Source organism: Rattus norvegicus, chromosome 1, assembly GCF_036323735.1.
Source record: "Rattus norvegicus strain BN/NHsdMcwi chromosome 1, GRCr8, whole genome shotgun sequence".
NCBI classification, from domain to species: domain Eukaryota; kingdom Metazoa; phylum Chordata; class Mammalia; order Rodentia; family Muridae; genus Rattus; species Rattus norvegicus.
In genome coordinates this window covers 166,418,654-166,445,704 of record NC_086019.1, presented here as the reverse complement: position 1 = coordinate 166,445,704, position 27,051 = coordinate 166,418,654, and the positions used below count along the sequence as shown (strand labels likewise).

At 42.2% G+C, this 27,051-nt stretch overlaps 2 protein-coding genes across 2 annotated transcripts; one reads left to right on the top strand and one right to left on the bottom strand.

Moving 5' to 3' along the window:
- Window positions 1–5,969: 5,969 nt before the first annotated feature.
- On the bottom strand, window positions 5,970–6,923 carry Or52k2 (olfactory receptor family 52 subfamily K member 2). The gene has a single exon (NM_001000124.1). It carries the CDS (start codon window positions 6,921–6,923, stop codon window positions 5,970–5,972), a length of 954 nt encoding a protein of 317 aa, NP_001000124.1.
- A 15,316-nt stretch (window positions 6,924–22,239) lies between these two features.
- Or52p2 (olfactory receptor family 52 subfamily P member 2) lies at window positions 22,240–23,187 on the top strand. Its single transcript, NM_001000125.1, has one exon. It carries the CDS (start codon window positions 22,240–22,242, stop codon window positions 23,185–23,187), a length of 948 nt encoding a protein of 315 aa, NP_001000125.1.
- Window positions 23,188–27,051: the final 3,864 nt, after the last annotated feature.

Here is a 27,051-nt window from a genome sequence, read left to right as displayed (position 1 = left end):
CTTAGAACACAAATGATAGAAGGCAGAAACTAAAAGAGAAGGCAGGAGAGGACAAAGAAAGGGGCACATTTCTGTCTATGTGGTGACCTACCACCCATCCTTATACAAAGACAAACACCTAACTTCATCTTCCAAGCACAGATTGTCCAATGATCCATGTGCGTTATTTCTTTGGAGGCTCATCTAAAACCTGCTTTATCCAGAATGTTAGAATTAGAATAGAACAGTGAATGGAATAAGTCTTCAAATAAAATCCAGATCTTGGTACTCCAAAGTCAGTGTTTTATCTACTATACGCCAAAGTGCTCACCTGGACTCAGAATGTATCTCCTAGGTCATGGATTCAAAAGATTACAACTCAATGGCAGGAAAGTACTTACTTACCTGAAGCCCTTCAAGGATGTAACAGAACCCCAAAGAAATGTGTTTCTTAGTAGTCCCTGTAACCTTTCTCATTCAGACCTCATTCTCTTCTGTTGGCTAATGCAGCAGCTTGGTAACAGGGAGGAGCAGGCTGGTGAGAGCAGGGAAGGCAACAATAGGAGACAGGATGTGACAGAACCCAAACTTACATAATACAGTGACATATCCTAGTAATGGCCACAGAGAAGAGGAAAGAGCCCTCTTTGATGGGGAATTCATAGAAAACAGATAAAGCATTTGAGTGGAATTATTGAAACCTGTTCTCCTTTTTTTAAAGCCAAGATAGAGGTAACGATGGCAATAGAAAAGATGGGAGAGCTAATGCTGGATCAGGACTGGCCATGGGAAGCGACTGAGAGTGCCCTCATCCTTACCGGGTCAGCACAGCTGTGTCAGATCCGATGTCCCTGGTGCCAGCTCTGGTCACAGGCTCTGGACCCTTTTCATTAACTTCGTGCATCTGGAAGACAGCCTACTTCTAGAATAGGAGGCACCTAAAAAGGGAGCAGTTGACATTATCCTCACAAACCACTGCACTACTCCCAAAGGATGTCGAACCACAATTACCCCTGAGAAGGCTCATTGGGGATTCCTAGAATTGCTGGGCTCTTCTCTGGAGGTTGGTAGAGATATCATTGGCTCATGTCTCACACTACAAAGTTCTCCTGAAACCCGTGCCCCATCACCCATTTGGTTGCACTAAATCAGACCTGCAAGGAGTAGTGCTTTACTCCCGGAAGCTATGAGCAGTTTGTGTGAAGCCTGCTTGTGCTCTGATCGCTAATACATCCTTGCATTTCCTCTCTCCTTTCAGCATCTACTGTGAAAGACGGCTTCAACTTATACACCAAAACCAACTCCTGTCTGGGGATAGCTAGGAAGGTGAGGAGGCAGCCTAACCAAGACTAGGTCATCCATTAGCTAGTTTTCATCTATAATTACAACACAGTGAAATTCTTGGTTACTCATTGTCATCTGGCTGTGACCTTTGTCACGCTGATTGACTCTAATTCTCAATCTGAAGCAAAGAAAATACTCTCAACTTTTCCTGACTCACAGGGTAACCAAGAGGATCTAACTACATGGTTGTGATTCCATTATGAATATAATTCCTTATTAATGTTTATCAACCCTCTATACATAATAAAAGATGATCTTTCTAACTACTTCCAATTCAGATTTTTTTTTTTTGGTTCTTTTTTTCGGAGCTGGGGACTGAACCCAGGGCCTTGCGCTTCCTAGGCAAGCGCTCTACCACTGAGCTAAATCCCCAGCCCCCTACTTCCAATTCAGGATCATCTGGTTTATAGAGGAAAATCTTTCTCTGGAAGGAAGCTTTTGCTGCAGTTGTTCCCAGCAACTTTGCCTTCCTTTGTTCCTTGTAATATGCTGGAAAATAAAATTCAGTTGTTTCATCCACTTTCAAATTCCTGTATCCCCTGACTCCCTCTCAGGTTTATGACGTCCTCCCTCTTTAATTATTATTGTTGCATGTGCACACAACTTATTTGATCCATTTAGTATTGCTCATATGAATTCATGACCACGGCTGACCACTTGAGATTAAACAACCTATGTGGATGCTCATCCCTGGAGGAAACTTAGTCTTCCTTTCAGCAGCTGTTGACCACCTGTAGCTCTTCCTCTAGGCATGGGATCACATGGAGCTTCCTATGTCCATATTGGCATATCACCTGGTGATGTCATTATGCAATCTTCTTTTGGCAGCCAAGTTGTTGAGGTTTCATGGGTTCATTGTTCCTTGTCATGTCTAGGGAACACATGTAGCCACAAACATCCTGACAAGATTTTTTTTTTGGAGCTGGGGACCGAACCCAGGGTCTTGCATTTGCTAGGCAAGCACTCTACCACTGAGCTAAATCCCCAACCCCCATACTGACAAGATTTGAGAGTCTCTGACCCTCAAAAATCCTTCTTCCCCTTCTCCCACAATTTCCCCTGAGCTTTAACCATAGGACTTGCATTGCAAATGTATCCAAGCAGGCTGCCAAGGGAGAGGAGCGATCTATAAGCCTATGCAGCTGCAACGTCTACAAAGCACAGCAATGAGTGGACCAGCCAAGTACCTGCAACAGTGCAGTAGTGACACTATTGCCCTGTGAATGGCCAACAGCTATCTAATCAGATGTTTAAAGCCCATGCAATAAAAAGAAATTCCTACCTGGCATTGTAAATCTAGACAACTACCTGTGGCTAAGGAGGTCAGAGACTTAAGAGGAGAACCTACTACTACCCTTTTCAAAATTTGTAAATATATATTTTTTCTACAGTTTACCTCTCACCCTTCAACAAAGAAGCTTCTTTTTGCAGCATACTGTCTTCTTCACATTTCTTGTTCCCCCCTCATACCTTCTTTGTTTCTACCAAATTATATTATCCCTACTTGAAGAATTACATTTAGTTTTCTATTGTTTCAGGCTTACAGAAAACATTTCATTCGTTTTTTGGTAGTAAACTCCTCAGTCATCTCCATGCATGAAAGCTATTTTCACAAGAAATAAAAATTCTGGAAAGGCAACTAATTTCTTTCTCCAGTTCAAGTTCAATCTATTGCATCCTGCCTCTCCTTGCTTTTTGCTGAAGACAGTGATCAGTCCAAAGTCTTTTAAATAGAAAGTGCTATGCCCTCAACATAGGAGCTGCTAAGATTTTTCTTTTCTCCTTTTTTTCGCATCTCCACTGTGTGTCTAGGTGTAGCTCTTGTTTTCACTGACTGGAGTTAGCTAGGAGTCTGAATCACACGGGCCTTTGCAATGGCTTAAAATGCTCTGACCTTTCTCTCAAAATATAAAAAACCCATGTTTTGAGCAATATAGTGACATAACAATATTTTGAGAAATTTCGGGATGCTATTAATTTTTTTCTTTATTTGTTGAGACTTGCTTTATGTATGAGCTTTGTATAACATGAAATCCTTAGGGTTTAACATTCAGCACCATGAAAGAAGAAAGACTGTTGCATTATATTAGAGTATGGTGTTTCCAAAGAAAAGTGATAGCAAGGAACATAGTGAGAAATCACTGGGGTATAAGCATCTGACAAAAGTACCAATGGATCAAGAAAGAAATAGATGCTGATATGAGAGAAAGGATTCTATAGCAATGCCAAGACTTCTAGTTTGAGCAGCAGAAAAAGAGCAAAGTTCCATGGGAGTCACAGAGTAGCATGTCTTAGGGTTTCCACTGCTGTGAAGAGACACCATGACCAAGGCAACTCTTCTAAAGGACAACATTTAACTGGGGCTAACTTACAGGTTCAGGGGTTCAATCCATTATCATCAAGACAGGAAACATGACAGCATCTAGGCAGGCATGGTAGAGGAGGAGCTGAGAATTCTACATCCTGTTCCAAATGGAATCAGGAGAAGACTGCTTTCAGGCAGCCAGGAGGAAGGTCTCCAAACCCACACCCACAGTGACACACTTCCTTCAAGAAGGCCACTTAGGACAAGACCCTTGAGTCCAGCTACCTCATGAGTGGCACGTGCCTATGTGTCCTAGTTGAAGATGCACAGTTAGAATATCCCAGATATCCAATGATTGGAAATATGTAACTAAGCCAAAACTTGACCATTTTCTTTTAACTAATCTTGCATTATATTCTTTGAGGGTGAAAATATCTTAATCCGATGGTATTGGTATTTCTTGTGAATGTTCTATGATCCAAGCTCCAACAAGCTAATGCAGAATTTCCTTTTACTATTTTGTAACTAGCCCTTTTCATGATGATGATAGATGTGTTTCCATGATAGGGAAGCTTACATTACTGGATTGTGCTAGAAACAAAATTCTTCTCTTTTTCTTGGGGGTATATCTAGCCTGTAGAATGATGGAATTCCTTGTATAAACCAACAGAATAATCACAGATCTTATTAAAAGTAATTTCTTGGATAATTCTGTGATAAAGAGCACATTCTACCCTTGCAGAGGACCTCAATCTAGTTCTGGGCACCCCTGTCAAACAACTCACAACCACCCATGGACCCAGTTTGAGTAATATGCTGCCCCCTTCTGGCCTCAGAACACATATGCACTCACACATGAGAAGATCCACATACAGACATGTATGTGCACACACACACAAACACACACACACATACACAAAACACTAATTTTAAGAGTCATTTCTTTTATTTCATGCTACTCTATTTATATATTACTATTTTATGATTTTTAAAACTTCCCATATACTCCATCATACACAGAAGAAACCAAAAGATTTTATTACTTTTGTTATAAATGCAATATCTAATTCCTTACAGAGAAGAAGATATATAATTCCTAATTAACAGTTTGAGAAAACAAAGAGTTGTAAAATAAAACAGATATGATGCATTTGTGGAAACATGTATTAGGAATTGTCTGAGAAGGTTCATGTGTGCTTTCAGGATTATAAATAATCATGTAAGTTTGCATGAGACAAAGGAAAAGACAGCTTGATACTCCTTCCTCTTCTGTGTTTCGGCATTGTCCTTTTTCTCCCATGTACTAAATTCTGGAATCGAAACAGGGCAGGAGAGCACAAAGAACAGAATCTATTGCAATTGTCATTTCTTTCTCTTCCTAGGACTTCTATATAAATCCAGTGTACCGACTTTAAGATGTATGTGTTCCAAGCCCCTAGACCAGTGGTTCTCAACCTTCCTAAGGCTGCAGCACTTTAATATAGTTCCTCGTGTTGTGGTGACCTTCAGCCATAACATTATTTCATTGCTACTCGTAACTGATTTTTCTACTGTTATGAATTGAACTTTATCTGATATGCAGGATATCTGGTATGCAACCCCCAAAGGGGTCACCACCCACAGATTTAAAACCAATGCCCTAGACACCCTTGTCTAAATAATCACATTCTTATAGAAAACATAAGGGTTTGTACAAAGAAAGAGCCATATGACATAAGGAAATTCAGAAGATATGTTGCATGCTATTCAAAGTGTTTCATGAGAAAAGTTAGCTGTGAAGACACTGAAGTGAACAGACTTCAAAGAATACACAGGCTGGCTAAGTTTTAAAAAATACAACCTAATAAGCAAGGCTGTCTGTGGTAGAATCTGTAGTTCTGGAATGTTAGAAACCCCAACAGTGGGAGAGTTCTGTCTGACTCCGGACCCCAGCTGTCAGTGAGTGATGAGGATTTTCTTCATTGGTGCACTGTTGACGCTCGCCCAGGTCCTACGTTGATAGATTATTTAAAACTTCACATTTCATGGACTGGGCTATAAATCAGACCCTCAGCTTCTCATGAGTGAGTGAACTTACAAACATTATTGACTTTATTTGCAGTCTAAAGAGGTCAGTAGGTCATGACTCTGTCATGTCATTACCAAAGGCCAGGAGTGATAATTCCAAAATGTGAACAAGTTTGAATCCAGGCAGGTGTCATTTGTCAATGGCGACTCATTTTAAAAAAAAAAAAATCGCATCAAGATAAAAGTAAACATGAAGATCTTGGCATTCCTCTACTTCCTATCACACATGGCTTCCAATTCCAACAAACATCCTACACCCTTCTTCAATTATCCCTCACTTTCCTTTTAAGTCCTTTCTGAGGAATAGTCCTAAGACGCGCTCTCGAATCTGCTTAGTCTTGACACCGTAGATGATAGGATTGACCATGGGTGGGAAGAGCAGATAGAAATTAGCAAGGAGTATGTGGACATGGGGAGCAGCTCGGCGAGCCACACGATGCATGACTGAGGAGATGACTACAGGTGTGTAGAAGGCTAAGATGGCACCTATATGAGACACACATGTCCCAAAGGCCTTATAGCGAGCCTCCTGGGAGGCAAGCTGGAGAACAGCACGTAGGATGAAGATATAAGACAGGATAACAAAGAGCAGGTCCAGCACCACAATAAACATGGCCACAGCGATGCCATAGATGTTGTTGAAGCGTGTGTCCCCACATGCCAGCCTCACCACAGCCATGTGTTCACAGTAGCAGTGGGCAATCATCACACCGCGACAATAGTGGAAACGTCTGAGCAGAAAGGGGAGTGGAGTCATTAATGTCACAGCCCGTGTCACAGCAGCCAGGCCAATCTTGATGATGAGGGGCTTGGTCAGGATCGTGGTATAGTGCAGGGGTTTGCAGATGGCAACATAACGGTCAAAGGCCATGGCCAACAGCACTGCTGACTCCATGATAGCAAAGGAATGGAGAAAGAACATCTGGATAAGGCAGGCATGGAAATTGATTTCCCGATCCCTGAACCAGAACAGGGCAAGCATTTTGGGCAGGGTTGAGGAGGAAAGGACCAGATCTATTGCTGCCAACATGGACAGAAAGAGGTACATTGGCTCATGGAGGGCTGCATCAACCCGAATGATGAAAAGGAGGGTGCAGTTGCCAAGAACAGCCAAGGTATAGGCTGAGCAGAAGGGGATGGAGATCCAAATATGTAATTGTTCTAGGCCCGGGATACCCATCAATAAGAAGGCCACTGGGTGGGTTGAGGTGATATTATTAACCAACATGGCTGCTGGGAATTTTTTTCTTCTTCCAATTTACTCCCACAGAGCCCTTCTAAAGAGGATCCAACATCAGCAGAGTCAGTGTTCAAATTCAAATCCCAATCATTTATGAAACAAAATTAGCCCTTCTTCACATGTGTGAGTCTTCAAATAAACAACAACAAAAAAACATATCAAAAAAATTGCACAAGTGGCTCATACCTTCAAGATGATAACAAAATCATCTACCATCAGGATATCTGATACTACTGCAGATAGTGCCAAAAGCAGCCTTTTTATGGTCATTAGTTTAAGACCATTTGGAGTACAGAGGGAGTTCGAAAGCATTTCTATTAAAGATGTGGATTTCTGCTTTCATATTACAAAAAATTCACTTTGTTTCCTCAAGTTCTTACTACTTTCCCAACTCCAACTACATCCCTAAATACAAAAGGTTTCTTTCTGAAATAATAAACTTACTATATAAAAAATAAGCAAACGTCTCAGTTCTTCCTTAATTTGCTTATCTGTAAGTTGGGCTTGCTTGCTTGCTTGCTTGCTTGCTTGCTTGCTTGCTTGCTTGCTTGCTTGCTTGCTTGCTTGCTTGCTTTTATTTGTTGTGCCGATGATTAAACCTAGGGCCTTGCACAGACTCAGCATGCATTCTATCATCAAGGTTCATCTCAAATGCTCTTTTTACATTTTACTTGAGATCAGATGTCACTAAATTGCCCAAGCTGGCCTTGATCTTGAAATCCTCCAGCCTCAACTTCTGTAGTAGTTGAGCTTTAGACCTGATCCACAAGACCCAGCTCCTGTTATATAAATTCTATTGATTCTATTGAACACACAGAAACCTCTGCCACCAGTATCTTTCCCACAGCTAAGAAAAATGTGAGGAATCTTTTTGTGCCTTTTTGTGTACCTTAATTTCCATCTCTAGTTCTTCCTTTCACCCCATTTCTTGCTAGATTTCATGACATTCAGAAAATGTATTCAACCCTTCTGATCTTTGGCACTATTATTCTTCCTACTGGAACCCTTATCCTCCTCTTTTTTCCCCATGTTTTTTATCTCCTTTGAAAAATGCTTAAACAGAGATCAGGTGTGATGGCACATGCCTTTAATCTCAGCCCTCAGCCCTCAGGAAACAGAGGCAGGCAGATTCAAGGCCAATCTGGTCTTCAGAGTGAGTTACAAGATAGCCAGGACTATACAGCAAAGCTCTGTCTTGAAGAAAGAAAGAAAGAAAGAAAGAAAGAAAGAAAGAAAGAAAGAAAGAAAGAAAGAAAGAAGGAAAGAAGGAAAGAAGGAAAGAAGGAAAGAAGGAAAGAAAGAAAGAAAGAAAGAAAGAAAGAAAGAAAGGCCGACCAACAGGCAATCAGACAGAAACAAACAAACAAACAAAAAACAAAAGAGAAAAAGAGAGGAGAGGGGAGGAGAGGGGTGGAGTGAGGGAGGGACGAAGGGAGGGACAGAAGGAGAGAGAAAATGCTCAAACATAGCTAATAATTAGTTGAGTACTTGCCCAGCATATAAAAGGTGCTAGCCTCAATTCCCTACTACCAGAAAATTCTTAAACATTTTACCAAAACACATGGTCCTTTTTCACCTTTTTTAGGGATAGTCTAAAACATGTCTTTTGAGGATTTTGAGATTATTATGGTAAAGCAGCATAAATCCGATGCATTGAATGTGCTCAGTAAATGTGGGTATATTTTTGAGTCAGGAAAACTAATGGTTCTTAATTATTAATGGTTACATAGCTTGGAATTGTCAAAGTTAAATCTGGGGCTATTAGAGATTAGTTGTAAGGAATTTGAATGAAATGTGCAGGAAATTTGGTGATTCTGGAAAGTGTTCTAGTAAAGGAGGTGGTGCTCTGTCTCAAAAAGACAAGTCTCATTTCTCTCTCCTACATAGATTCTGGCATTTAAGGTATGTATGATAGCAATAAGGTATTGTGAGAGTGGGTATAGAAAACCCAGAGGAGAACGAGAAGTTCTGAGAAAGCTCACAGGTTACATGGCAGTAGAAAGGAGGCTATGAGGAGCGAGAGGGCATGGGGAAAGGGGTGGGAGGAGTGAGGAGAGACACATACAAAATAAGTTTTGTTTGTCAAACATGTTAGAATGAAACCTTGTACTTCTTAAGCTAATAAGAAAATCTTAAAAAAGTAATTAAATTTCAAATAAATTTTATTTCTTATAAATAAAAATGGAAAATAAAATACTGGAATGGAAAAGAAACCAACTCTTGTCTAAAATGTTTCTCAGCATCAGTGGTTTCATTGCCTTTTAACTTCTTTGGTCTAGTTCCCCACAATTCTGGTTCCTTCCACAGTAAACCTAGTTTAAATTTTTGATTGCTAAATTATAATCAGGGAGAAAAATCCTCAGTTACTGTTGTCATGGTTAGAGAACATAGATAATGACCATGAACTGGATAGATTTTAAAAACCAGAACTTTTTTTTCTTTTTTTCGGAGCTGGGGACCGAACTCCTGATGGCTGCCACTGGCCCTCCTCTCTCTTTTCCCTCACAACTCAGTCTCAGTCAGTATATTCTAACTAATAAACCCAGAAGTCATCAACCTTTGCTCTTTTTAGCTTTGAAGAAAACTTACCTCCAGTTCCAGTCACAGTCTTTGCCAGTCTCCTCCTGTTTAAAACACTTAACCCAGCTTGGCTTGGGTGGTTTTTCCAGTCTTTCGATGTCACTGAGAAGACTGTGTCCCTTTCCTGCCTCCTCCCCAAGGATATCATCAAGGAGACAAAGGAAACCTTTGTGGTTTCTCTGTCTCCCCCAGAGTCATGGCTGAGAGCAGCGAGGCAGCAGGATTGTTTGCCTTGCTCATTACGTCTTTACCTAGAGAAAATCTTAGAATGACAGATTTGGAGAACTATACCATCATGGAGGGGGCACGCTTCAGACCTAAGCCTCGTTTCCACATCTTTCCTACAGTATTCTAGAACTGTGGTTATAGGACCACCCTGTGGAGACAGGACTGCTTGTGGCTGAACTCTTTAATGAACCAGATGTCCCACTTGTCCTTCCCAGTGTCTTGTCTCAGCCACTTTGCAGCAGCTATAATTGAGAAAGGGCCTGAATGTGGAGAGGAAGGAAAGCAACAGTGACAAGAAGGGAGAAATTATAGGCATGGGCTGGGTTACTAAGCCAGAGATTTCTGGTGGTAGACTCTAAAAAGCACCCCAAAATGGGCACGTGCCTGGGAGGCAAGTAGGGACTTCTAATAAAGGCATAATGCGGGATCTGAAGCCCATAGAACACAAAGCATAAGAAGATAGAAAGATGTCCTAGTAGCCAGAAGTGTGCTGGCATGAGTGACAACAGAGAGGTGAGGTAGTGCCTAAAGCAGGAAGAAGTCATCTGTTTGGAGCTGAGAAGAAAGGAAGAGTGACGCTAGGCTCTGTCACTCCATGACACTCCCTCGGTCTTTGGGTGCTATTTCTGCCATTGTTCTGATTGATCCTGTTCTCTGTTCACATGCCCTGGCCTCTGTTCTTCCTCTGTTCCGGCCCCTAGATAATCTGCCCAAGCCCCAGCCCCACCCCTAGAGGCTAGCTGGTCCCAGCACAAGTACCCCTCCAATCAGTCTATGTCTACTGCATCAGGCCCAGCCTGCTCTCACCCTCAGCCTGCAACTCCACTCACTCCTGGGAGTCACAGAAAAGCAGTATCATGCTCCTCTCTCCATGAGAGGAGATGCACAGAAAAGCCTAGATATATCCTCAGTCAACTTCCCTTCTCCCAAAAGAAAAAGGGAGCAGTGGACCCTTGTCTCTGAGGAACATGCTAAACAGACCTCATGATAGGCACTGACTTCTCTCTGGGGCTGAAACAGACCTCATGATAGGCACTGACTTCTCTCTGGGGCTGAAACAGACCTCATGATAGGCACTGACTTTTCTCTGGGGCTGACTCAGGACTTTCTAGGCTTTGCCAACCCCACACTCTGACCACTCTGTGACTGTCACATCCAGTCTTGCTTCTCCCTGGAGGCAGTGGCTGACCTGATTGCAGTGAGGTAATGAGTATGCCTCTTTCTGCCCTCCCTTGGTGCCTGCTGAGATCTACAGCCTCTCCAGAGTACAAGAAAGGCTGGCATGGTGCTTGCTCCTTGTGGCTGAGGAAGAGAGGGTTGTTTGTTCATAAGAGGAAGGTTATCTGTGGCTGTTATATTTGATTGCTAGTTGTTGGGTATGTTGGTTTGTTTGTTTGTTTGTTTGTGGCGTGGTTGTTTCCCACTGAGCTATAATTTGAGGGTGGGGGTGGGGGACCTGGGTTTGAGTCCTAGATTGTAAGCTCAGCAAGGCATTTAACCTCTTCATTCCTTAGATTGTTTCATTCCTGTGATCTCAGTACCCAGTCCTTTCTACCTTACAGGATTCAAGGGAGGATCCAGTGACATCTTTATGGAATAACAAACTATGCTACTACTATTCAATAATCATTAATCTTTAATATTATCAAAGTATTAACACAGAAACACATCCAGGACTGGTCTTAGAGTCTGCTACTGTGTCATGGTCCTAAGAAGAGAAGTTGGGGTTCAAGTGAGCCTCTGTACCCCTAACATCAAAGCATCTATATTCTTTCCTGAGGCATCTCAGCCACTTCTGTTGAGATTGTGTTCTGCTGACATTCACTCCCCTCCCTGCAGGTGCCCTAACTTGCACCCTCATGAATGAGAATACACCTCTCTTGAGCCTGTTGTCTCCAGGCTACATTGACCTGACGCAGGACATCTGCACAAGGACCCCCATTGTTAAGGTCTGAGTAAGTCTCAGTGAACAGACTGTGAAAAGTCAGTAGAACTTGAGTTTTACAAGCAAATATTACAGGCAGCGAAGGTAGAAGACAGCCAGGCTGGGTCTGTCACATCCACCAGCACACACAGGGCTACAATTTTTTCACATCTTTATCAACATTGTTTTCTCAGTTTTGATGCAGCCAGTCAAATGGGTGTGCAGTGGAGTCTTGATGAGTCTTGATGATTAGTGATGTTGGGCATCTTTTCAAGTGGTTATTAGCTGTTTATATATCCTCTGGGGAAACATGCCTATTCAAAATGTTTGCCTTATCATCTTGAGTGAGTTAACCCAATCACAGAAAAACACACATGGTACGCACTCATTGATAAGTGGCTATTAGCCCAAATGCTTGAGTTACCCTAGATGCCTAGAACAAATGAAACTCAAGACGGATGATCAAAATGTGAATGCTTCACTCCTTTAAAAGGGGAACAAGAATACCCTTGGCAGGGAATAGGGAGGCAAAGTTTAGAACAGAGGCTGAAGGAACACCCATTCAGAGCCTGCCCCACATGTGGCCCATACATATGCAGCCACCAAACTAGATAAGATGGATGAAGCAAAGAAGTGCAGGCTGACAGGAACCGGATGTAGATCTCTCCTAAGAGACACAGACAGAATACAGCAAATACATAAGCGAATGGCAGCAGCAAACCACTGAACTGAGAACGGGACCCCCATTGAAGGAATCAGAGAAAGGACTGGAAGAGCTTGAAGGGGCTCGAGACCCCATATGTACAACAATGCCAACCAACCAGAGCTTCCAGGGACTAAGCCACTACCTAAAGACTATACATGGACTGACCCTGGACTCTGACCTCATAGGAAGCAATGAATATCCTAGTAAGAGCACCAGTGGAAGGGGAAGCCCTGGGTCCTGCTAAGACTGAACCCCCAGTTAATGTGAATATTGGAGGGAGGGTGGTAATGGGGGGAGGATGGGGAGGGGAACACCCATAAAGAAGGAGAGGGGGAAGGGTTAGGGGGATGTTGGCCCGGAAACCAGGAAGGGGAATAACACTCGAAATGTAAATAAGAAATACTCAAGTTAATAAAGATAAAAAAAATAAAGGAAACAAAAAAAGGCCTCAATAACATTTGCAGAAAAGAAATAATTATTTTACAGTTAAAGTAAAAAAAAAAAAAACAAAATGTTTGCCTTTGTTGTTGTCATTATTGTTGTTGTTGTTGTTATTGTTGTTGTTGTTGTTGTTGTTGTTGTGGCTGTTGTTGTAATTGGCTTATTGGAGAGGGTGTTATTGAAATATATCTGGTGTCGTTTGTTTGTTTGTTTTATATGAGGTAGGGTCTCAACCTGTATCTATCTCAGTATGACCTCAAACTCACTATGTAGCCCAAGATGGTGTTAATCTTGTAGCACTCCTCCTGCCTCAGCCTCTCGGGTGGTAGGATGAGAGCATGAGTCAGCATCCCTGGCATGGAAGGTCTTCATGTATTCCTGTAGTAAAAGTCTACTGATGGATGCTGGGCAAATACATCCTCCCATTCTATAGATCGCCTTTATACTCTCCTAACAGTGTTCTTGCAACTTTTATTTCAGTGTAATCAAGCTTTTTTCTGAATTTGTCCTAATCATTACTTTTGGACTCCACCCACTTGCACTCCGGATCTTTGTTTCTCATGACCCTTCAGAGGGCAGGTGGATGGCCTGCTAAGTCCTTTCAAGATCCCCTTGAGAGTCTAAGGCTGAAAGGGACTTGACCCTGAGACAGAATTGTGCTTATGAGAACATTCCAGCAGTTTACACACTTTTCCTTTCAGCATCTTGGCTAGGTTCACTATAAAAATAATACAGCTTAAACTGATGATATTTGAAGTATGTAATTCAGAGGGTAGGGAAATGGCTTGGGGTTTTAAAGTACCAGCTGTTCATGTAAAGGAACCACCTTTATTCAGTTCCCAGCAGCCACCTAGTAAGTAACAACCATCTGTAACTCCAGTCCCAGGAATCCAATATCCTCTTCTAGCCTCTCTAGGTAACTGTATGCACAAGGTACTCAAAAACATGCAGGTTTGCTTAGACATCCTTACACTTAAAAATTCAAATAAATAAAATCTCAAAAGAAGAATTGTTTAAGTCTGTAAATCCATGATAAAGTTGTGTTAATGAACCCAGAAAAGCAAGAGTACTTTCTTGGGAGGCGGGAAGGTTTGGCATCCTGGAAGAGTTAGGATAATTCACAGTATGATTTGAGTATTTCTTCCTTTGTGGCCAGTATTTAAGAATCATTGCCAAATCTAAAGTCGTGAAGCTTTTTCCTCTTCTAAGAATTTTACAATTTTATATTTTGTATTCAGATCCATGATGCATTCAGTGGATCTTTGAGTGGGTCCACACCTGTTCCTCCCATGTGCATATTTAGTCTTCCCTGAACCTTTTGCCATAAATGTCTATAATCAGTTCTTGAGCCACAGCTTACTCAACATTGCAGCAGCATTGGGCAGTTGAGCGCTCCCTGTGCCCTCGACAGGGCTTCCTTCTACCTCATTAGTACCCACTGCCAGCTGGTTCTCTCTCCCGCCTCTCGGTGCCTTCTCATCACCTTAGATTTTATCTTTGTTGGGGCTTTTTTAAAATCTATTCTTTGAGTCCCACATGCAAACCTTCAACTAATACAACTCTGCCAATTGGCAAATATATTAGGGCCTTTGTATTTGTGTGTTTTACCTTAACAATACAGTAGAACACATGTACAGAGTAATCACATGGCAGTAGGTGGTGTAAGAAATCTAGAAGTGATTTAAAGTTTACAAGTAGATGTGTATGGGTTACACACGAATGCTGTGACAGTTCATGAAAGGAACTTGAACATCTGTGAGCTGAGGTATGAGGAGGTATGGTTTCAAGATATCTGGATCAGCAAGCAACAAAGAGAGAGAGAGCTACTGTGCCTGGCTTAGGCTTCTGAAACCCCAGTAACACACTTCCTCTGACAAGGCCGCAACTCCCAATAGTGTCACTCCCTGTGAGCCTATGGGGGCCATTTTTATTCAAACCACAACATTTCACTCCCTGGCCCCATTGGCTTATAGCCATATCAATCCACTTTCAATAGTCCCCATAATCCATTAGGAGATATAGATAGATAGATAGATAGATAGATAGATAGATAGATAGATAGATAGATACATACATACATACATACATACATACATACATACATACATACATAGTTGCATAGATAGGTAGATAGATAGATAGATAGATACATACATACATACATACATACATACATACATACATACATAGTTGCATAGATAGGTAGATAGATAGATAGATAGATAGATAGATAGATAGATAGATAGATAGATAGATATTTAGATAGATAGAATTGTTCCAAAAGAGAGGAAATGGAACATAGTGAGCAAATACTGAACAAAATCATGACCAAAGATCAGCTGGGCAAATCCAAACTCTCCATCTCCATCTCTGACGGCCATGAGGTCTTCAGTTCTCCAGATTCTTTCTGCTTTGTTGACTGTAACCTACTTCTCTCTTCTGGGCTAGTTCAACCCCATGTTAGTAGCTTTCCCCAACAGGTATTCCCTAACTCTGGCATCTCCAATTCTTGGGGTCTCCAAGGCTTCACTTTCGCAATTTCACACAGTGACCTCTCTAGACCTCCATACAGAGACACCCCTGCCACATGCCTTGCCCCAGTGGCTTTCCTTAGTTGCTAAGGATTCCATAACCCTTTTCCTGTATCCTTGATTCTAAAACCATAACCACAAAACCAAAGCTGCCAGGTTCTGCTGCTTCCTGGGGCTAGAACATAGCCCCTTGTTCAAACAAGCTTTCACCAGCTTTGTGGTTTTTTTTTTTAATTTTTTATTAGATATATTTCTTTACTTACATTTCAAAGGTTATTCTCATTCCCTGTTTCCTGTCCATAAGCCCTCATTCCCTCCCCTCCTCCTCCCCCATATGGGTATTCTCCCTATACATCCCCCTTATTCAGCTTTGTTGTTTTTTTTTAATTATTATTAACTTGAGTATTTCTTATATACATTTCGAGTGTTATTCCCTTTCCCGGTTTCCGGGCAAACATCCCCCTCCCCCCTCCCCTTCTTTATGGGTGTTCCCCTCCCCTTCCTCCCCCCCTTGCCGCCCTCCCCCCAACAATCTAGTTCACTGGGGGTTCAGTCTTAGCAGGACCCAGGGCTTCCCCTTCCACTAGTGCTCTTACTAAGATATTAATTGCTACCTATGAGGTCAGAGTCCAGGGTCAGTCCATGTATAGTCTTTAGGTAGTGGCTTAGTCCCTGGAAGCTCTGGTTGCTTGGCATTGTTGTACATATGGGGTCTCGAGCCCCTTCAAGCTCTTCCAGTTCTTTCTCTGATTCCTTCAACGGGGGTCCTATTCTCAATTCAGTGGTTTTGATGGGTTCCTTCACTGTCTAAGCTTGGCTGTCCTGGATCTCAATCTGTAAACCAGGCTGGTCTTGAACTGAGATCTGCCCGACTCTGCCTTCAAAGTGCTGGGATTGAAGGCATGTGCCACTATGCCCTGTCCTACATTTTTCTTTAACTCCTTTTCATAACTTGGAAACTTAGTTGGGTGGGGTTTTGCTCTGAGTCACTGCTCCCTTTATTCCACTTAGCATTAGGTTTTTCCTTTGTTTATACTTCCTGATGTCCCTTTCTCCACAAACTCTACACTTTCTCTTTTTCCTGGCTCAGCTTACTCCTTTTCATCACACATCTGCATAAAACTAGCCACTATAGCCACACAGTCAGGTTGTTTTGAAATTTCCTCTGCCAAAGTTATTAATACATTCATTATTCTTCAATCTAGCCTTGGGTAGATTTCTATGGACAAGAACAGAAAGCAGTCATATTTTTCACTAAACTATCACAAACACAATCTCTAGGCCACTTGCTAATACTCTTCTTCTCTGAGATGTCTTGAGCTCCCACAGTTCAATTCACCCTCAGAACCACTGTCTTCCATGTTCCTGCTGATATGGCCCATTAAGTACAGCTTAAAGTGTCCCATTGCTTTTCTAGTCCAAACTAGAAAAGGTTCCATATTCCTCCAAACTAAAGTATAGTCAGGTCTATCACAGCAATACCCCACTCCTGGTATAAACTTCTGTCTTAGGGTTTTATTGCTGTGAAGAGAGATGCCATGACTATGGCAAGTATTTTTTTATTAACTTGAGTATTTCTTATTTACATTTCGAGTGTTATTCCCTTTCCCGGTTTCCGGGCAAACATCCCCCTAACCCCTCCCCCTCCTCTTCTTTATAGGTGTTCCCCTTCCCATCCTCCCCCCATCGCCGCCCTCCCCCCAGCAATCAAGTTCACTGGGGGTTCAGTCTTAGCAGGACCCAGAGCTTCCCCTTCCACTGGTGATATTACTAGAATATTCATTGCTACCTATGAGGTCAGAGCCCAGGGTCAATCCATGTATAGTCTTTAGGTAGTGGCTTAGTCCCTGGAAGCTCTGGTTGCTTGGCATAGTTGTTCATAAGGGGTCTCGAGCTCCTTCAAGCTCTTCCAGTTCTTTCTCTGATTCCTTCAATGGGGGTCCCGTTCTCAGTTCAGTGGTTTGCTGCTGGCATTCGCCTCTGTATTTGCTGTATTTTGGCTGTGTCTCTCAGGAGCGATCTACATCCGGCTCCTGTCGGCCTGCACTTCTTTGCTTCATCCATCTTGTCTAATTGGATAGCTGTATATGTATGGGCCACATGTGGGGCAGGCTCTGAATGGGTGTTCCTTCTGTGTCTGTTTTAATCTTTGCCTCTCTCAAGAATACCCTGCCAAGGGTATTCTTGTTCCCCTTTTAAAGAAGGAGTGAAGCATTCACATTTTGATCATCCATCTTGAGTTTCATGTGTTCTAGGCATCTAGGGTAATTCAAGCATTTGGGCTAATAGCCACTTATCGATGAGTGCATACCATGTGTGTTTTTCTGTGATTGGGTTACCTCACTCAGGGTGATATTTTCGACTATGGCAAGTCTTACAAAGAAAAACATTCATTGAAACCAGCTTACAGGCCAGAGGTTTAGTCCATTATCATCATGGTGTAAAGCATAGGGACAGCCAGGTAGACAAGATACTAAAGAGATAGCTGAGAGTTCAACGTCATAATTAGCAGGAATCAGAAAGACAGAGGGCCATTATGCCTGGCTTGGGCTTCTGAAATTCCAAAGCCTTAAGCTGAGTAACACACTTCCTCCTAACCATACCTCCCAATAATAGCGCCATTCCCGCGCCATGGCTTACTATAGCCTTCATCAAGTGACCATGGCCACAACTCAAAATTCATGATTACCATCCTCTCTGTCACTCCACTTTAGCAACTGGCCTGAAGGTGTCTTTCAAATTAGTGGAATTAATCCCAGAAGCCTCCACATCTACTGCTCCTTCTGTCTGTAAACCTCATGGACCTACATGCCTTCCTCACTCACATCATCAAGATGCCCACTTAACCAACTCCTCATGGTTCCCTAGTTGTACTTCCTAACTTTTTCTACCTTACAATCCAGTTTTTCCCAAACCACCTTTAATTTTATATTTTAAATAAAATTGTATACATTTATCATGTATGACATATTGTCTCAAATATATGTACTCTGTGACATGCATACATAAAGACTGCTTGCCTAAAAACAGGCAAGCACTGAATTGGCCGGCCAATATGGAGAAAAAAAACTGTTAACTGTTTTTAACTAAGATGAGAGACAGTAATTCTCTCTTAAACCTATCCCTTGATTAACTTCATTTTTGTATCCTTTGATCTACCTCTCTCCTTTCCCACCCTGGGAGTCTCTGATAATGTTTTTATATTACACAGGTAAGTGGAATTTGTCTCTCTGTGCCTGTCTTATGTCATCTGTCAGCAGGTTTATTTATATTGTGGCAAATGATAGCATTTTGTTTTGTTATGGCTAAATAGTATTTAAGTGTGTATATCTACCACATCTTCTTCATCCCCTCACCTACTGCTGGACACTGACGTGTACGACACTAGTTGTGAATGAACACTGGAAGTTCAGATATCTCTTCAACATACTGGTTTCATTTTCTTTGGGTGTACACCCAGTCATGGAATTGATAGACCATGTGATAGTTCCATTTGTAAATAAATACCACGTAGTAATACAGTAACGAGGCCCTCACCAGATGGATCCCCTGGATCTTAGACTTGCCAGCCTTTAAAACCTTAGGTCAAATAAATTTTTACTATTTATAATTTACCCTGTGCTTTATGTTCTAGAAGATGATGAATTAATACATTCTTCCTTCCTTCAAGGTCTAAATTTCAAAGCTTCAATTTGATGCCTTTTCCAGTATCCCAGAGGCCTCTTTAGTGTCCTTATCCCCAAGGAGTTTCTACCCGAACTTAAGGCCCTAATGACAGGATAAATACTGGAGCTCTTGTGTTTCCAGAAGTCTAAGTCCTGCAGGACCTGGGACTCCACTATCATGCCCTTCCAAAACCTGGTAAGTCTGGCTGTTTGTAAGCTCGCCCATACCCCAACACTATACGTACTATAAGCTGACCACAGACCCAAGTGTCACTGGGGTCATTTTTCAATGAGATATCCTTACACAGTCACCTATGAAATATGAATCAGCCTCTCCAGATCATGGGGAAGCAAGAGCTTAGGGGAGGTCACTGAATCTACACAACTGATGAGTTTCTGAGCCAGGATTTGCATTGCACTGAACTTGGTCTTCCATAAAGGAGTGGTAAGTGCTGGCAAAGTGGCTTTCGGGTTCTCAAGAGGGGTGACCAATTTGTTCCTGTACTCATAGCACAGCTCTGTTCCTGGTGCTTGGACACCTATTATCATATGTTCTAGGTAAGGACTGTCTTCTAGCAAATACTACCATGAGGCAAGCAGGGCAAATAAATGGGAGACTACTTGATATTCTGAGGAAGGTATTTGAAAGAGGCTAGGCGATGTTTGGTTGACTGCAAGATGCAGACAAATCAGGGGGAAAAAGGTTTAAAAAGAAATCGGCCACAGACATAGAATTAAGAATGCTGTAAGAGCATCCAGTACCACCATCACCATGAATGGGCCCAGCAAAGATGCTGTCCAGCCCTTAGGGGGTCACTGTGAATGCTGATGATGGTGGTCTAACTTTAGCCTTGCATCACTGCCTACCATCTTCCCATCCTGGATGTTTTTAATGAATCCTAACTCAGATATTAGTGACAGTTGGAAAGGAGAAGGCCATGAGCTGTACTTCAGCCCGGACATCTGTCCTGGAATCTGAGTACAGCATACTCAGTGCCTGCGCTTCCAGCCTCACTTCCTCCCCTGTGCAAATACAGCTAAGGCAGAGGCGGGGGAGAACATAAGGACATTGGGGTGTGTAGCTCCATGAAGGATGGGTGAAGTTCTTTGAGTGGACATTCAAAAGAAAAGTAAATCCGCTGTGATGAGTAATTGCCTAAGGGGAAAACAGAAGAAAAGAAATGGGTCTGTTCGCTTCATGCCTAGGTTATTCAGCCTTCTGCTCTCTTTGTCAGAGAAATTGTGTGAGGGATGAGCAACCGAAGAAAGCGTCGTGTAAATATATGAGTCTGGATCTTCTGACTGCAGTATCGCCTGTGAGTCTTTTTGTTTCCTTCATGGGAGGGGTTATTTGGATTATACTTCCTTATCACTCTTCATCATCAAAGGAAGTCAAAACAGGGCAGGAACCCTGAGGCAGGAGCTGACGCAGAGGCTGTGAAGGAGTGCTGCTTACCGGCTTGTTCCTCATGGCTTGCTCAACCTGCTTTCTTATAGAAGCCAGGACCACCAGTCCAGAGATAGCACCACTCCCAATGGGCTGGGCTCCCCCATCAATCACTAATTTAAAAACTGCCCCAGAGGCTTGCCTATAACCTGGTCTTATGAATTGTCCCTGAGTCTTTTCAGGTCTATATGGACACACAAAGTCACAAGCTTAGACAGCATGCTCATGCCACTTCACAAGGTCCCACACACTCTGATTTCCTCTGCCCCTCCTACTTTCAATCACCAGTTGGCTGAAATTCCCTGTGGAGATTATTGGTCCCAGAATAGATAATGGAACTATCACAGAAGATTATATGGGAAATAATTAGATAGGGATAGTGAGATAGAAAGTGACAGGATAACTTACTCCAGAATGACAGCTACAGTTAGCATCAGGATGGAAAAGAGATATTCTGCCATAACAGTATTGGAAAGTTCTCTACTTCTTTCCTGCCTTTCTCCAAGACAGTTTCATGGGTCCCTGGGTGCAGGTAGCTGATGCTAGCAATTGCATGGAATACTGCGTCTTTAGGTTGGGGACACAACTGTGGTACCTCCAGATGATCTTCCTGGTTCTACTTTCTCCTTCAGTTAGCAACAGGACACAGTTGTGTCCCACTGTATCGAGAGCACTTCTCTCCATGCGACCACTGATTCTGACTCTGATCTTTTTTCTTTTTCATCAGCCTCTCTGCCCCACTGTCCTCTTCCCATGTCTTCCACTTGATCTCCACACTCCCTTAAATTCTCAAATATTGCTGACTAGTATATAAGACAAAGGAGAAGACCTGTGTAGGTGGAGAGAGGTCAGGGAGGCAGAAAGTGTGGAGTGGAAATGTGTCAAAGTTTGTCATTGTCTTTGGACCAAATTTAACTCTGCTGGCTTTGGGTATTGTGGTTTGTTGGAGATTAAAATTCACTCCCCATCCTTTCACATACTTTCACCTTTTATTAGAGGAGATATTTGCAAACAATTATCTCTCAGTGACCTCATCAAATCATCTATTATGGCTAAGGCAGCCTGATATCTAACACTACCAATCCTGCATCATCTTACCCGATGCTGCCAAAGCTAAATAGCACAGATGAGGCAAGTCCAGGATCTCAGCAAACATGAGCCAGGAAATCTTCCATCCATTGAAGTCTACAAGAGACTCAGCCCCTTACCTGTGATTTGATATTCCTGGTCAAGACAAACCCTTATGCATGAGTTGTTATGGGTTCAGGTGGTTTGGGGCAAGATGTCTTTATCCTCCATGTGCTTCTCCTCAATAAAAATCTTCACAACTTGAGGCTCCCATCCAATCCAAATGGCCCTGTATTATTAACATCCCCTGCACATTGCCACACAGAAGATGAATCTGAAGAAAACAATACTAGAAACTTGCAAAAAGGTTTATAGACAGAACTGCCATGTAAATAGCTCTAGCTCTTACTTTCACCATGGAAATGGTTCGATAGCCATGCCCTTCACCCCACTTCCCAGCAAAGGCATTGTTAAATCACACAGAACTGAAAAGAGTTCCTTTGAACCTGGGCGATGCTAACCCATGTCCTGCTTTGTACATTTCCCAGGGCCTTACAATCTTCTCATCCCAGATGCTCTTTTGTGGAGTTTAACTCAAATGCTTCTGCTACCGTTAAGCTACAGCACAAAGATGATCCCAGCTGCCCCATCCCTTTAAGGCTTCATAGAGTTCAGAGCTTAGATCTTCCGCACAGACTCTTCCTCAGCTTGACCATGCAACACACGAACCACAGCCATCAGAACCCAAGCTCCTTCCTGCTCATGGGGATTCCCGGCCTGGAGGCAGCCCACTTTTGGATTGCATTTCCTTTCTGTTCCATGTATGCCCTAGCAGTTCTTGGCAACATGGCAGTCCTGCTGGTGGTGCGCTCTGAGCCTTCACTGCACCAGCCCATGTACCTGTTCCTGTGCATGCTGTCCACTATTGACCTGATACTCTGCACCTCCACTGTCCCCAAACTCCTCGCACTCTTTTGGGCAAATGCAGCTGAGATTGCCTTTGGGGCCTGTGCTGCCCAGATGTTCTTTATCCATGGCTTCTCAGCTGTAGAATCTGGCATCCTGTTATCAATGGCCTTTGATCGATACTTGGCCATCTGCCGGCCACTGCACTATGGGTCACTGCTGTCCGCAGAGTCAGTGAGCAAGTTAGGGGCTGCTGCTCTGCTCCGTGGCCTGGGGCTCATGACCCCACTCACTTGCCTACTGGCAAGGCTGAGCTACTGTGGCCGTGTGGTAGCACACTCCTACTGTGAGCACATGGCTGTGGTGAAGCTGGCTTGTGGGGGCACCCAACCAAACAATATATATGGCATCACAGCAGCCACACTAGTTGTAGGAACTGACTCCATTTGTATTGCTGTATCCTATGCACTCATCCTCCGGGCTGTGTTGGGCCTCTCCTCCAAAGAAGCTAGGGCAAAGACCTTTGGCACTTGTGGCTCCCACCTGGGCGTCATCCTTCTCTTCTACACACCAGGGCTCTTCTCATTCTATACGCAGCGTTTCGGTCAACACGTACCCAGGCACGTCCACATCCTCCTGGCTGACCTCTACCTGGTTGTACCACCCATGCTCAACCCCATCATCTATGGGATGAAAACCAAGCAGATCAGAGACGGAGCACTCCGACTACTCAAGAGGGGCCCTGCACAATCATAGTGCTTCAAGCTCACTCCTTAGACCTTGTGTTGTTTTTCTCTAGCCCTTGAGCAATGTTTACATGGATGCCAACATGGCTGGAAGGCAGAAACACACATTCAATGGTATCCCTACTTTAATATAGAGATCTATCACATGTCAGAGGAGGCATCATCTGATATATTTGCTACTTGTGATGGAGATAGGGATCACAATGCAGGAACCTAAAGGGAGATACAGCTTCCAAACTGATAGTGGTGTCCATAGAAATGCCACAGTGTAATGTCTCTCCTATCTTCCAAAGGATGTTGATTAAAGGAGAGAAATGTAGCTACTGACAAGATAAAGAAAACAGTTCCCACCCTTGCGCTGCTAAGCATACCAGCTAATTCCTTCTTATTGCTGACCAATATTGCATTTTGCAAATGCACTATGGTTTAACCATCTGATCATAACACCTGGAATATTTTCCACTTTGGGCTATTAGAAAATAAAGCTGCTATATTTCTTAACCTCCAAGTACAATCGCTAGGACTGAGGGTAGGTGTATGTTTAACAGAACCCGCTGGATGACTTTATTTGACACAGCTGTAACATGTTACAATCTCATCAGTGATCTCAAACACTTCCCAGTTGTTCCCCACCTGCTCATCTTTGATAGTGTTATTCTTTTTTTCATTTTAAGCACTCCAGGAAGTATAAGCTAAGACTTCATTGCAAAGTTGCTTTGCATTTTTCTTATAACTAATTATGTTAAGCAATCTCTCTCATGTTTACAATTCATGAATATTCCTTTTATTAAATTTTTCAGTCTTGCGTCCATATTTAGACTTTCTAGTTTAGTAATTTCTGTACTGTCATTTTGCTCTGGATCCAAGTTATCTGTCAAGGATACACACTGAAAATGTGTGTCTAGTTTTGTGACACATTTTGTTTTCTTAGTGATGTCTTTTACTTAAAATGCGAGTTACAGTGAAATACAAATCGTTTTGTTCATGGCTTGTTATTCATTTCATAGACTTATGTTTTTATTTAAGGTGTATGGCCCAACACAAATAACAACTATTATGGAATAAAGTAGAACTAAAAGTTTGTTTTTCACCTGTGGATATTCAGCTGCTCCTGCAGATTGTCTTAGGAATTCTTTCTCTGTCAAATTGAGTTACTCTGAACTTTATCACATTATTTAAAGCACAAGGAAGGAGGTCAGAGGACATATTGCAGGAGTCAGTTCTCTCCTTCTACCTGGGGTTCTTTAGATCAAACTCGAGTCATCAGGTTTGATCATAAATGAGCTGAGCCATCTGTCTACCCTGTTCTTTAAATTCTTTATAAAGTATTTGATATTAACAAAATGTTTCAAATATAGTTCCTGCATGAGTTTTATCATTTTTTCTATTAACAGTCTACTTTAATGTGTGGTGCGACAAAATCTGCTTTCTACATTGATACAGTATTAGGGGTTTCTAATTAGTGTATAATATTTGTGTGAGATAATAAGCTATTGAATGTCATAGTGAACATTCAGTCATCTTTATATTGAGAAACTTCCATACTATATATTATGTGATTAGATCATGTTCACCCTCGATAGCCATACATTGTTCCTGCCCTTTCCCTTGAGTCTCCTTCTTCATCCCGAGTAGATTCTCTGCCTCTTCTATATATCTGGGTTTTAATAAACCTGCTTTTAATCAGATTTTCTATTTTCACTATATTTCAATTGACCCCAAATTTTCTCTAAAATAATCTGTCAATATATGTATAAAATTGTTCATAGTATACTTTGGTCCTTACAGTTTTGTATAATTTGTTATGTCTTTTATTTTGGATATAGAGTGCATGTGCCTCATTTTTTTCTGTCACATTTTCGGGAACCATATGAGTATATGGTTACTCTTTTTAAAATCAAATATAGATTTCTTGATTTTTTTCCTTTCTATCCTTTTTTGTCTTTTTCTGAAAACCTCTACTTTTGTTTCTTTTCATCTCTTCATCTTAACTCACTTTTCCACCTTCCTAAGGTAAAAAGAGATCAACAGTCTAGACGCAAGGAGGAGGAATAAACAGGATCTTGAAGAAAACAGTAAATGCACTGTGTTCTTGTAAGGCACTTGGTTAGCATGTAATTTCGTGATTCCCAGATAATGGAAAACTATTCTTTTTTGTCATTAAAAAGAGATAGTATTTCTTACAAGACTGGAAAGCATAGAGACAGTAAAAGATCCCACAGTTTTTGTGTTTTTTTTTTTTTATTAACTTTATTTCTTATTTACATTTCGAGTGTTATTCCCTTTCCCGGTTTCCGGGCAAACATCCCCCTCCCCCCTCCCCTTCTTTATGGGTGTCCCCTCCCCATCCTCCCCCCTTGCCGCCCTCCCCCCATAGTCTAGTTCACTGGGGGTTCAGTCTTAGCAGGACCCAGGGCTTCCCCTTCCACTGGTGCTCTTACTAGGATATTCATTGCTACCTATGGGGTCAGAGTCCAGGGTCAGTCCATGTATAGTCTTTAGGTAGTGGCTTAGTCCCTGGAAGCTCTGGTTGCTTGGCATTGTTGTACTTTTGGGGTCTCAAGCTCCTTCAAGCTCTTCCAGTTCTTTCTCTGATTCCTTCAATAGGGGACCTATTCTCAGTTCAGTGGTTTGCTGCTGGCATTCGCCTCTGTGTTTGCTGTATTTTGGCTGTGTCTCTCAGGAGCGATCTACATCCAGCTCCTGTCGGCCTGCACTTCTTTGCTTCATCCATCTTGTCTAATTGGATGGCTGTATATGTATGGGCCACATGTGGGGCAGGCTCTGAATGGGTGTTCCTTCTGTGTTTGTTTTAATCTTTGCCTCTCCCTTCCCTGCCAAGGGTATTCTTATTCCCCTTTTAAAGAAGAATTGAAGCATTCACATTTTGATCATCTGTCTTGAGTTTCATTTGTTCTAGGCATCTAGGGTAATTCAAGCATTTGGGCTAATAGCCACTTATCGATGAGTGCATACCATGTGTGTTTTTCTCACTCAGGATGATATTTTCCAGTTCCAACAATTTGCCTACGAATTTCATAAAGTCATTGTTTTTGATAGCTGAGTAATATTCCATTGTGTAGATGTACCACATTTTCTGTATCCATTCCTCTGTTGAAGGGCATCTGGGTTCTTTCCAGCTTCTGGCTATTATAAATAAGGCTGCTATGAACATAGTGGAGCATGTGTCTTTTTTATATGTTGAGGCATCTTTTGGGTATATGCCCAAGAGAGGTATAGCTGGATCCTCAGGCAGTTCAATGTCCAATTTTCTGAGGAACCTCCAGACTGATTTCCAGAATGGTTGTACCAGTCTGCAATCCCACCAACAATGGAGGAGTATTCCTCTTTCTCCACATCCTCGCCAGCATTTGCTGTCACCTGAGTTTTTGATCTTAGCCATTCTCACTGGTGTGAGGTGAAATCTCAGGGTTGTTTTGATTTGCATTTCCCTTATGACTAAAGATGTTGAACATTTCTTTAGGTGTTTCTCAGCCATTTGGCATTACTCAGCTGTGAATTCTTTGTTTAGCTCTGAACCCCATTTTTTAATAGGGTTATTTGTCTCCCTGCGGTCTAACTTCTTGACTTCTTTGTATATTTTGGATATAAGGCCTCTATCTGTTGTAGGATTGGTAAAGATCTTTTCCCAATCTGTTGGTTGCTGTTTTGTCCTAACCACAGTGTCCTTTGCCTTACAGAAGCTTTGCAGTTTTGTGAGATCCCATTTGTCGATTCTTGATCTTAGAGCATAAGCCATTGGTGTTTTGTTCAGGAAATTTTTTCCAGTGCCCATGTGTTCCAGATGCTTCCCTAGTTTTTCTTCTATTAGTTTGAGTGTGTCTGGTTTGATGTGGAGGTCCTTGATCCACTT

Coding starts and splice junctions, on each gene's coding strand:
- Or52p2 (NM_001000125.1), top strand. CDS start 22,240: ATGCAACACACGAACCACAGCCATCAGAACCCAAGCTCCTTCCTGCTC.
- Or52k2 (NM_001000124.1), bottom strand. CDS start 6,923: ATGTTGGTTAATAATATCACCTCAACCCACCCAGTGGCCTTCTTATTG.